Source organism: Peromyscus eremicus, chromosome 2 (assembly GCF_949786415.1).
Source record: "Peromyscus eremicus chromosome 2, PerEre_H2_v1, whole genome shotgun sequence".
NCBI lineage: Eukaryota > Metazoa > Chordata > Mammalia > Rodentia > Cricetidae > Peromyscus > Peromyscus eremicus.
Genome location: NC_081417.1, coordinates 142,871,050 through 142,883,887, shown reverse-complemented (window position 1 = coordinate 142,883,887; position 12,838 = coordinate 142,871,050). Strand labels below are relative to the sequence as shown.

At 41.1% G+C, this 12,838-nt stretch overlaps 1 protein-coding gene across 1 annotated transcript in view; it reads left to right on the top strand.

Moving 5' to 3' along the window:
- Positions 1–12,838, top strand: part of Epb41 (erythrocyte membrane protein band 4.1) — a 161,832-nt gene that overhangs the window by 93,377 nt on the left and 55,617 nt on the right. Inside the window, exons 8-9 of the mRNA XM_059255082.1 lie at positions 7,280–7,367; positions 11,111–11,263. Coding sequence (XP_059111065.1) covers positions 7,280–7,367; positions 11,111–11,263 — 241 coding nt within the window. The remainder of the gene's footprint in view (positions 1–7,279; positions 7,368–11,110; positions 11,264–12,838) is intronic.

Here is a 12,838-nt window from a genome sequence, read left to right as displayed (position 1 = left end):
CCATTCCTTTTTAGCTCTGTTCCTCTTGGTAAGTTACTTAAGGCCCCGAAGTTCATTTTCTTACGTGAAAAATGAGGCTGATAAGGTGAATTTGATAGTTAACTCAGAAAATGTATCTAAAGCACTTAGCAGATGATTATACTTGTAGGATAATATCTCTTAGACATCTGTGGTGACACAGACCCATTATCTAAGCTCTTGGGAATTGGAGGCAGAAGGCTCAGAAATCAAGGTCAACCTCAGCTACAATAGTAAGTTCAAGGCCAGTTAGGACTACATGAGACCCTGTTACGTACCCCAAAAAACCATAAAATCAACAACAACAATATAATATCACCATTTTACAAACAATATAAGTTTGGGTTTGGAGAACCACTCTTAGTAGTTAACAGAACAATCTCAAAGGAATGATGGATGTGGTCTAGTTGATGTTCTGTTAGATGAACAGTAGAAACTAAACAATCACAGATCTCTATGACGGAAAAATGTAGATGTCTGCCATCATGGGATTTACTTGTTCCATTCTGGGCACTTTGATAATCTTAGTAACAGGAACCCAGATGGAAATGTTAATATGCCTAGTAGCGTGGTGTTTTAACCAGTCAAAGAAACTCCTGCTGAGGTGTAAGCATTTTAATGTGTTGAAAGGTACAAGCTAATACCACCCTACTCCTCAGACAACAGAAGACAGCCTACACAAACGTGAACTGGAGTAGTGCCCTTTGCCCAGACAGGGAGTTTGGAAGCTATAATCAACTGAATTAACACTGGCAAATCAAGCTTGGCCCTCTGTTTATGGGAACTAAGGAGGTATGCAGACCTGTCAGTTGTCCCCTACTTAATTATTTGAAATCACAGTCCTTAGTCAGGAAAGGCAACAAGTATTGTTAAAAAGCTGCTATAAAACACTGGAGCTTGCTCTATAGCGATGCCTTTGCTGAATAAGTCAGTATAGGTGAAGTGTGCTGTAACTTCTCTGTGTCGTAAGCAGGAGTTGGCTGGTGCCAGGGTTCTATGGCTTGGTATTTTATAAGCTGCAGGACTTCCAAGTGGTAAATTGTTGTTTGCTCCTGAATACATTCTTTTTTTTTTCTAAATTTATTTATTTATTTTATGTGTATGAGTGCTCTATGTGCATATATGCCTGCATACCAGAAGAGGGCACCAGATCCTGTTATAGACAGTTATTATGAGCCACCATGTGGTTGCTGGGAATTGAACTCAAGACCTCTGGAACACCATCTTTCCAGTCCCCTAAATACATGCTCCATGGTCTAGAAATACCTAACCTCTTCCCAGCATGTTTGTTATGTCTTTCAGAGGTCTGGAAAATCTTAGCAAAAAACTTTAATCATTACATTTTTAAGGTGAAAGATAATTTATGATTTAAAAATATTTTATTTTTATTTTGTATATGTTTTGATGTTTTGCCCTCATATATGTCTATGTACCACATGTGTGCAGTGCCTTGGATGCCAAAAAGGACATCAGATTCCCTATAACTAGAGTTACAGATTATTGTAAACCACCATGTGGGTGCTATGAACTGAATCTGGGTTTTCTGTAAGACTAGCAAGTACTCTTAACTAAGCTTTCCAGTCCCTAACTTATGACTTTAATTTAGAAAATATATATATTGTACTTACAAACACAGATGTTTATGGATGGAATGGTTGTGGGAGCTTTCCCCCATGTTTTTAATGATAGTTTCCTAATTTTATATGTAAATATGTATGATTCTTTTTATTGGAAAAACCTTTTTGGGACAATAGGTGATCTGAACATGTCATGCTGAAGAGGCCTCTGGTTTAGGACATCCAGGTCTCAGCACGGTGAGGGCAGTATCTGTGGGTTAGAGGGCAGTCTGGCTTGAGGAGTTACAACTCATAAGGTATCTTAGCTACTGTTCTATTCCTGTGAAGAGACATGAAGAGACCATGACCAAGGCAACTCTTATAAAAGACAGCATTTAATTAGGATCTAGCTTACACTTTCAGAAGATTAGTCCTTTATCTTCATCGTGGGAAGCAGACAGGCATGGTGCTGGAGCAGTAGCTGATCCTCATCTCTAGGCAGCAGGCAGAGAGAACAAGACTGGTCTGACATGGGCTTTTGAAACTTCAAAGCTCACTCCCAGTGACACATCTCCAATAAGGCCACATCTTTTCCAACAAGGCTGTACCTCCTAATTTTTCCCAAACAGTTCAACTGACTGGTGACTAAGCATTCAAATATATGAGCCTATGGGGCTCATTCTCATTCCAACTACTACACAGGGCATGGGCACTGGGGACTGGGATTCAGAGTCCAAGCAGAACAGGAAGGCATCCATGTGTAGATTAGGCCTGGGAAGAATACAGGGGGTGGGGGCAGTAAAATGGATGGCCAGAGTGAAGGACTCCAAGGTGATCTAACATGGGGAGTCAAAACCCTAGTAGAGTAAGGAGGGCATCCGTATGTGGATAGCAGCTTAGGGTGGTGAATTCAGTCCAAGTAGGATCAGAGGATGAGAAGGGTATCTAGATGGCGAGAGTTCAGAGGCTGCAATGAGAGCTTGTTTATATACTGGGTGAAAGAAAGAAAATATTGGTCCAATTAGTCAAAATCCTTAAGGTAATTTGTAAGTAAAGGGTATTCAAATTATGGAAAGGGAGAAAAGAACCTAATGGTATTGCATTAAAACTGGAGATTTCAGTGCATAGTCATTTTCCAGTGTAACACTAGGTGGTGATAGAGATGTAAACAGGTCCATATATAAATACTGGCATACTTTAACTCTATACTGTGCTGGGAAGAGATGCTCAAAAAGATGAGAAATGTTTAGAAGGACAAAAATTGTCCTTGTAGAAGATCCCACTGACCAAATTTGGGCAATTTAAGCAGGAAAATAGATATGCAGAAGAAGTGATTCTATAGCAGTGAGTCAAATGAGAGTCTGGGTTGGGGATGTAGCATAGCACTTGCTCAGCTTGAGGAGTGCCAAAACAAACAAGAAACCCAACCCGGAATCTATGAATCCATAATGATATACATAAATAAATAGTTTGTGGAGGATACTCAAAAAAAATTTGAAAAGAATTCTCATAAAATTAATAGCTACAAAGAGATAAAGAAGAATTTCAGAGAAAGTTGGCATACATCAGTGTAGAGTGGACATCGTCTGTGCAGGGACAAATTGAAATTATAAACACTTGATAGGATGCAGTGTAGACACAGCTCCACTTCTGTGATAGTTCTGTTAGGGACACATGACCCCAGGCTGGGGATACAGCTCAGTGTGAAGCACTTGCCTGAGCCCAAGCATCAGATCTACACCAGGTTAGACTAGAGACATGGTCTACCACTGGATCATTCTGTAACAGTCAGATCTACCAGGTTAGACTAGGGATGCATGATCTACCACTGGATCATTCTGTAACAACTGCCTGAGCTTGGGGAATGAATGGGCTTTAAGGATTATATGGCATTATGTGTCAGTGTTAATTTCCTGGTTTTGACACTGTAGAAGGATGTCCTTATTTGTAGGAAGTACATGCAGAAGAATTCAGGAATATTGGGGTCATTAGGTTGGCAGTAGCTTAGGGGAAATTTATTTGCATTATATATGGCTTGAGAATCATAATTGAAGGGGCTAGAGAGATGACTCAGAGGTGAAGAGCACTGGCTGCTCTTCCAGAGGTCTTCAATTAAATTCCCAGCAACCACATGGTGGCTCATAACCATCTATAATGAGATTTGGTGCCCTCTTTTGGCATGCAGCCATACATACAGGCAGAACACTGTATACATAATAAGCAAATCTTTTTTAAAAAAAAGTCATAATTGAGCTGGGCAGTGGTGGCACATGCCTTTAATTCCAGCATTTGGGAGGCAGAGGCAGGCAATCTTTGCAAGGCCAGCCTGGTCGACAGAGTGAGTTCCAGGATAGCCAGGGCTACACAGAGAAACCGTGTCTTGAAACCGCCCCCCCCCAAAAAAAAAGAAAAAGAACCATAATTGTTAGCTGAGCATAGTGGCATACTCCTTTAATCTCAGCACTCAAGAGGCCAGCCTGGTCCATATAGTGAGTTCCAGTACAGCTAGAGTCACATAGTGAGACCCTATCTTAAAAAAAAAAAAAAAAAAAAAAAAAGCCAGGGGCTGAAGAAATGGCTCAGAGGTTAAGAGCACTGGCTGCTCTTCCAGAGGTCCTGAGTTCAATTCCCAGCAACCACATGGTGGCTCACAACCATCTATAATGAGATTTGGTGCCCTCTTCTGGCATGTATACATAATTTAAAAAAAAAAAGCCATAATTGTTTCAAAAATCTAAAAGTAGCATAAAAAACATCAATCAATAGTTTCAGGAATGAATCTCTACCTACCATCTCCTCCTCATACTACAGTGTTGAATCACACTTACCTAGATACATAGTTTGAATGTGTATATTCAAATTGATGTCCCTCAGAGTTGAAAAATGAATATAGGGGAAAAAACCTTAAATTGTGTGTGTGTGTGTGTGATGTATGCAGATAACATGTACCTGTGCAAGCATGTTTGGAGGCTGGAGAGTAACATCGATGTCTTCCTCTGTTGCTCTCCACCTTATAGTGTGTGAGATGTTGTGTGTGTGGTGTGTGTGGTATATGTGCGTGTATGCATGCATGGGCACCTGTGCGGGCAGGGATGAGAGGAGGCATCAGGTGTCCTTCCCTATCTTCCACTTGGTGCCTTTGAGGTATGGTCTCTCACTTAACCTGAAGCTCATGTTCTTTTCCACTAGGCTGCAGCCAGCAAGCCCCAACTAATCTCCTGCCTCTGTCCTGCTCTGCTAGGGTTATAAATGGGGGTGGAGCCGGGCAGTGGTAGCGCACGCCTTTAATCCCAGCACTCGGGAGGCAGGCGGATCTCTGTGAGTTCAAGGCCAGCCTGGGCTACAGAGTGAGTTCCAGGAAAGGCTCCAAAGCTACACAGAGAAACCCTGTCTCAAAAAATAAAAATAAAAAATAAATAAATAAGTAAATAAATAAATAATAAATGGGGGTGGAATGACATCTTGCTTTTATTCACATGGGTGCTGGGATTTGAACTCTGATCCTCCTGCTTGCATAATAAACACTTTGAACCACTGAACCGTCTCTATACCAATTCTCCAGCTCCTCTCAGCCTCATTTTTTGAGTCAGGATGTCCCACTGAGTCTGGAGATCACTGGTTGGCTACACTAATGGACCCGGAAGACTGGGATTCTCCTGCCTCTGCCTCTTCAGCACACACTCCACGCCTGGCTTTTCTGTGGGTGCAGGGATTTGAGCTCAGGTCTTCATGCTTGCACAACTAGCAATGAGCTGTCTCCCCAGCTCTAGAGAAGGCTTCTGGTGTGTGTTCTGTTTAATGTTTTAAAATTTGTGTGTGAATTTAAGTGATATACACCCTCCCCCTCCCACACACACCCAAATTTATCTGCTTGGGGTAAAGTCTCACTATGTGGGCCTGCCTGACCTGGGCTCGCTTTGTAAACCAGCTGACCTTGAATTCACAGAGATCCACCTGCCTCTTCTTACCGATTGCTGGGACTAAAGATATATACCACCATCCCTGGGAGTGAGGGTAGGGGTTGAGGTGGTCTCATGTAACCTGTGCTGACTTGAACACCTTACCCTTCTGCTCCCATCTCCAAGTACTGCAGTTACCAGTTGTGTGCCACCATGCCTGGCTCCAAATTTTTTATAATCTTATATGATCTGTATGTAGATGGACCACTGAACTATTAGAAAAGTAAGGTTTCAGTAGTAATAAACATTTATAGTTTACAAAGCAGTTTCACAGTCTAATTTGATCTTAATAATCACATGTCATGTATTTACCAAAGACTAAAAAAAATCATTGTTTATACTTATGATGTACAAATAGACATTATTATGATTCTTACCTTACAGAGGGGCTGAAGGAGATGTAGACATGACTCTAAGGGCAGGGATCAGGATTCCAGTCCACAGGACATGACTTGAAGCTGCTGCCTCTTACTGAATTCTAATTTGCTGGTGACATGATCTGGGTCCTGTTTATCAACACATAATAATAGGATCAACAAAACACAAAGTAGCTGAGACTAACCTCAAGTAGAAGAGCATATCACTTACATGGGAAGGTATATGCAATTATAAAAGTTGCCTGAGGTGTTTTGAATAACATGCATACAGGTTCCCAAACCCCCTTTGTTTTCACTTTCAATTAATAAATTCAGGTGTGATGCTTTGGAGCTTATGAAACATTTATTCAGGAAAGCTGAGGTGATTTTTTTTTCTCCTCCTTTTGGTGGTTCCAAGAATCTTTTTTTTTTTTTTTTTTTTTTTTTTTTAATGAGGGTACAGACAGATGGGTTTGGCAGAGACCTTTCTTGGGTAAGTGAAGACACCCCTGCTGCTTCCATGGCTGCAGGCAGTCTTAAGGGAAAGTTGCTTGCCCGTGTGTTTTTCCTTGGGGATGGGCTGTCTTGCTGTTACTGTGAACTGTCGTAATTGGTCCAAATTGTGCAGCAATATGAGTGATGTCTTTGTCTTGAGCTAACAGAACAGCTCAAGAACATTCTTCAAAAGAGAAGAAACTTATAAAGGAGAGGCTGGCACCGTGACTGTTTAGACAGTGAGATGGACTGTTTTCAAACAAGTCTAACTCATTATATGCCTGCCAGTGAAGACATCTTAATAACAGAAAACAGCCCCATTATCAGGATGCTTCTATTAGCCAATTTATTTGTTGAGATCAGTGGGCAGGACACCATCTGTTACTAGAAAATTTCTTTTCATCAAATCTGCCCCCATTAGGAGTCCCAGTTAAATAGCATCAGCTTACCCTCCAGTTTAATTTCCATAATAACTCAATTCAGGGTATAGAGAGAAAAGGGCAGCTAAGAGGATCTTGTAAATTGTACTGAGGATTTAATTTGGTCATCTCCTTGGTAAAAAATATTAGTAGGAGGAGTTCATGTGTGACACAGAAAAGGGCTGAAGAGATGGGCGCAGAACTCCAGATGGATGGAGTAGCTTGGAGGAAATGGTTGGATTAAGAGTTTGCCTTTCTGATAGCTTTTTGGTGACATCTGGTTTTCTTAAATTTGTGTTTTATAAGGCATATTTCAATTATTTAGACTCAGGTAGTCATTCCATAATTGATTTGAGGACCCAAAAATATATACATGTTGGTGTGTGTGTATTTATATAAAGTACAATGAATATTCAGCTGTTATTACCATAAATGCTTCTGCTATGTCACTGACTTCTAATTTTATTCTGCCAAAGGTCCATGACTCCAGCTCAGGCTGACTTGGAATTTCTTGAGAATGCCAAAAAGTTGTCCATGTATGGAGTTGATCTTCACAAAGCAAAGGTATCGATAACTTTGGCCTTTATTAACTTGTATGTATATGAATATGACACATACCTGTTAATGTATGTAGCACACTTGTTTATCTTATACCTCTTAACATTTATTTATGGTGTTTATTTATTTTGTTTTTTTTTTTCAAGACAGGGTTTCTCTTGTAGCCCTGGCTGTCCTGGAACTTGCTCTGTAGACTGGGCTGGCCTCAAACTCAGAGATATGCCTGCCTCTGCCTCCGGAGTTCTGGGATTAAAGGCATGTTCCATTACTGCCATGCTAGAAAATGTCTTCTTAAGGGTTTTTTTTTTTTTTTTTTTTTTTGGAGTGGGGAGTGTGATGATTGTATGCCTACTTAAAAAATGAATTCTATATTTTAAGTGGGAAAATTATGTGGCATATAAATTCTGTATCGATAAAATGTTTCCTATTTACAAAAAAATTTGCAACCAAAACATTGTAAAGATAGTCGGGCGGTGGTGGCACATGCCTTTAATCCCAGCACTCGGGAGGCAGAGGCAGGTGGATCTCTGTGAGTTTGAGGCCAGCCTGGTCTACAGTGCAAGATCCAGGACAGGCACCAAAACTACACAGAGAAGCCTTGTCTTGAAAAACCAATAAATAAATAAATAAATGTGTGTGTGTGTGTGTGTGTGTGTGTGTGTGTGTGTGTATAACATCTAGAGAAAAATAAATTGTATTTTCTAAAATAAAGTTACATTTGAAAATACAGAGAGGCATCAAGGAGTATTTCAGTTCTACAAGCATCATTATCCACCCAAGAATCACCTGGGTGTCTACTAAATGTGCAGATTTCAGAGCACTGCCCAGATTTATTAGCTGGTCGGAAGAGGCTCTCGCTCCAGACTTAATGACCATTCCAAATGGTACTAATGATGCCTCAATCAGAGCCATTCCCCAAGGCCAGTGATTCTAAGTGTGGTCTCTGAGTCAGTGGCATTTAACACCATGTAGGAACTTGTTAGAAATACATGTTTCAGTTCTCTGTCAGAGTTAAAAATCAGAAAGTGGGGAGGACCTCAGCAGTCTATGACGTGACTCATGCGTCCCGAATAAGCCATCACTCTTTTGAGAGCTACTGGTTAAATCAGAAGCATGAACTTTAATCACAGACCTGCCTAAGTAAGGCAAGTCGCTTGGCTACTAACTGGCTACTAAAATGGCTAGGGGTGTTGCAAAGATTGTAAGGGATGATCCTGAGGATGATCCACAGGAACTTATCTGGTACCTGTGATGTAGACAAAGCCAATCCAGTAGGAAATAAAGGAATAGAGATACCTAGCCACAAAAGGGAAATGGGGCTGGAGATAATGCTCGGCTGATAGAGCACTTGCCTAGTGTGCATGAAGTCCTGGGTCCAGTCCTCATCGGTCATAAACTGGATGTGTTGGTGCTTGCCCATAATCCCAGCCCTTGGGAAGCAGAGGCAGGAGGATCAAAAGTTCAGTATTATTCTTGGCTGTATAGGCCAGCCTGGGATACTTAAGACCCTGTTTCAAATAAATACATTTTTCAAAGTGAAGAGATTTTATCATGGCTTCCAGGCATAAACCCAGGGAAATCTACTTTTTAGCTTAGTATGACAAGTTGTTTAGCAGAACTCTTCAAAGATGTGATAGCTTTATCTCAGAGGATGGTGAGCTCTCCTTTACTCTATTTATTCCAGAATAAGCAGAAAAATCACTTGGTAGGAATTCAGAAACATTCAGACATCAGGCCATTCAAGCATCTGGTCTCTACTTAGACCTGTGGATGATTTTCAGGAGTCTCCTTGCCTGAATGTCTTATGCTTTCATGTGTAGGTTCTGTCTGTCCTAGTAAAACTTCACTGTACCGTCACAGCTTTCTAAAGCCTTACTCTGCTCTGCATTGTTCTACAGGGCACTGTGGCTCCCGTGACCCTGGAAAGTGCTAGTAGGACCTCAGTAGATCAGCTGAGGAGCACTTGCAGGACTGAAATCTGTTAGGTTTTACTTCTCATTTCCTAATGGAAGCTGCCGTCAGGAGTGGCTGGAGTCAGATAACATGTGCCCTTTCAAAACGTTACAAAGCAAAGTGCTCCTCCCAGTAAAGTCACCAAAAGAGAAAGAAAGCTAACAAGCTGGTTCAGTGGGTAAAGGCACCTGGTGCCCAGCCCGGTGAGCTGTGTGATCCCTGAGACCCACATGGTGAAGGAGAGAACCAACTCTAGCAGTTGGCCTCTGACCTCCACAAGTACTTCAGTTGTGGCAGTTGTATGCCCGCTCATAATTAATTAATTAAGTTAAAAAATTTTTTTTAGTTTTTATTTTTATGTGTGTTGGTGTTTTTGCCTGCATGTATGTCTGTGTGAGGTTGTCATGTGGGTGCCGGGAATTGAACCCAGGTCCTCTGGGAAAGCAGTCAGTGCTCTTAACCACTGAGCCATCTCTCCAGCCCCTTTAAAATTTTTAAAAAGAGAAAGATAATTGTAACCCATGGACTTTAAAAATGTAAGAAGACATCTTCTGGTAAATTCTCAGCTACGTAGTCTTTGAATTAAAGCTGGATTTCTTTATCTCTGTAATTCTTGTATATAACACATTTAGCTACTAATAACTTTCTCTGTATGTATCTTAGGGAAAAGTAGTCAGGAAGATTTAACTTTGGAATCATTTAACTTTAGGTTTGATTACTTAACTAGATAAATAATCATGATTAATTCAGGTGCATTTTGTTTTCCTTGTATTATGTGATTAATATTTCAATTTTTTTCTTAATAACTAGCTACATTAATATAATGTTTTAGTGTTCTTTCTAGGCTTAGGAATAGTATTTATAATTTAATATACTTAACATCAAACTTTTTACTGTCAGATCTCTCCTGTGGTTTTTTTTTTTTTTTTTTTCCCAGACAGGGTTTCTCTGAGGAGCCTTGGCTGTCCTGGAACTCACTTTGTAGATCAGGCTGGCCTCCAACTCACAGAGATCCACTGGGATCAAAGGTGTGCGCCACCACTGCCCAGCTCTTGTGCCAACTTTATACAATAATAAACATGTACACGTCATAGTGGATGTGTGGAGATCAGAGGACAACCTGGGAGTTTTTTCACTCTACCATGTAGATTCTGGGGATTGAACTCAGGTTGTCAGGCTTGGCAGCAAATGCCTTTATCTGCTGAGTCATCTCACTAGCCTAATAGTGATAACTCTTATCATGGTGCCTAGTGGGATCACTGAGGTTGTCTCCTGAAATGTAATACTCCAGTGGACGATGACTTTTTGTTTGTTTGTTTGTTTGTTTGTTTGTTTTATTTTGTTTTTCGAGACAAGGTTTCTCTCTGTAGTCCTGGCTGTCCTGGAACTCACTCTGTAGCCCAGGCTGGCCTCAAACTCACAGAGATCCACCTACCTCTGCCTCTGAATGCTGAGATTAAAGGCGTGCGCCACCACCCAGCTTAAGTTTTGTTTCTTTATTGTATGCTTTGTAACCATTTTGGGTTATTGATCTCTTCAGATTATTTAATAATAGCCAATAGTGGGGCTAGAGAGATGGCTCAGAGGTTAAGAGCACTGGTTGTTCTTTCAGAGGACCCGGGTTCAATTCCCAGCACCCACATGGCAGCTCACAACTATCTGTGACTCCATTTCCAGGGGATCTGACACCCTCACACCAATGCACATAAAATAAAATTAAATAAATTATTTTTTTAAAAAGCCAATAATGTGTTAAACACTTCACTCAGTGAAATGCTGGTGCTTCTCTTTTTCAGGACTTGGAGGGAGTGGATATTATCCTAGGAGTCTGCTCTAGCGGCCTTTTGGTTTACAAAGATAAGTTGAGAATTAACCGTTTTCCTTGGCCCAAAGTGCTAAAGATTTCTTATAAACGTAGCAGCTTTTTCATCAAGATCCGGCCTGGAGAGGTATGCAACTTAAGTTTTTCTTTTCTCCCAAACCAAATGTGGACTGAAACATCCCGTCTAGCTGGGCTTGATTAGCAAATGCTTGTAATCCCCACACTTGTAATCCTGGAGGCTAAAGCAGGAGGAAAATTACAAGTTCTGGGTTAGCCTGAGTTACAAAGGAAAACCTTGTTTTAAGAATGAATGAATCACTGGGTGGTGGTGGTGGTGGTGGTGGTGGTGGTGGTGGTGGTGGTGCACGCCTTTAATCCCAGCACTCGGGAGGCAGAGGCAGGCAGATCTCTGCATTCGGGGCTAGCCTGGTCTACAGAGTGAGTTCCAGGGACAGTATACAGAGAAACGCTGTCTTGAAAAAGAAAAAAATGAATGACTAAATCAAACATTTCTTCTCCCCGTTTCCCCTTATGTCATCTAAGAAGTCCTCATACAGCTGATCCTCACACTTTTGTGATGGAGAAAGAGGGTCAGGACTGCCAACCCTGTCCACATAAGAACTGTCTTTAACATCTAGAAAACAAAACAAAACTAGAAAAAACAAAAACAAAAAAAACCCCTCAGTAATTGGTGTCAAATTTCATTTTATACCCATCAACTTAGCTTTTATATTGAAGAACTATGGTGGTACAACAGAAAATTAATTGTTTAAATAGGAGTTAATTTTGTGAAGTTTTCATTTTGTGTTTTTACACAGGATCTCTGGTTCTCTGGCTGTCCTGGAGATTTAAGTTTAAGTGTGTATGGGGGTGGGGGGAGGTGTATATGGGTATGTGCACATGAATGTAGGTGCCCCAGGAGGCCGGAGACATTGAATCCCTTGGAGCCAGAGCTACAGGCCTTTGTGAGCCACCTGACATGGGCACTGAGAACTGACCTTGAGTCCTGTGCAAGAGCAGCATGTGCTTGCTCTTAACCACTGAGTTCTCTCCAGCCCCGGGTGTTTTTTTAAAGCTCTAATTTCTTCTCTGCGACTTCCTCAACAAGAGACTCTGGAAAGATTGGAAGCTGAGTTTCCTTATATTCAAGAAGGATAGTGACTTTTCTGTTCCAATCCATTTGAAGACAGAATGAGAGCGTGAGGCAGAGAAGCCCTGTCCTTGCTTATGGAAGGTGGCTTTGTGTGTGTGTATCACCATCTGCTGGTGAAAAGTGGTACTGTCTTAGCCTGGAGATTCTGGATGAGCCTTGAAGCACTGTTTCATTCCATAATCATTTACCTGTGCAAGTGCTTATCAGTATCCTTCCTCAGTTAAAATCCAGCAGTCTTAACAACGAAGAATTTTTTGAGACAGTGTCTAACTGTGTAAACCCAGCTGGCTTGGAACTCTCAAAGATCCGCTTGCCCTGTGTGCCAGTGCTGACATTAAAAGGCATGCACCACCATGCCCGGCTAACCAAGAAATGCCTATTAAACAGGTTTTTTATTGTGTGCCAGTGACTATTCTAGGGGCTCTAATATAATAATAAGTAAAAAGATGCCATTCTTCAACTAGCTTGCATTTTACTGTAGGAAAGCAGAAAAATATACATGCACAGAAATATTAATAAATGTTATTGGGAGCCCTTGGCATAGAAGTC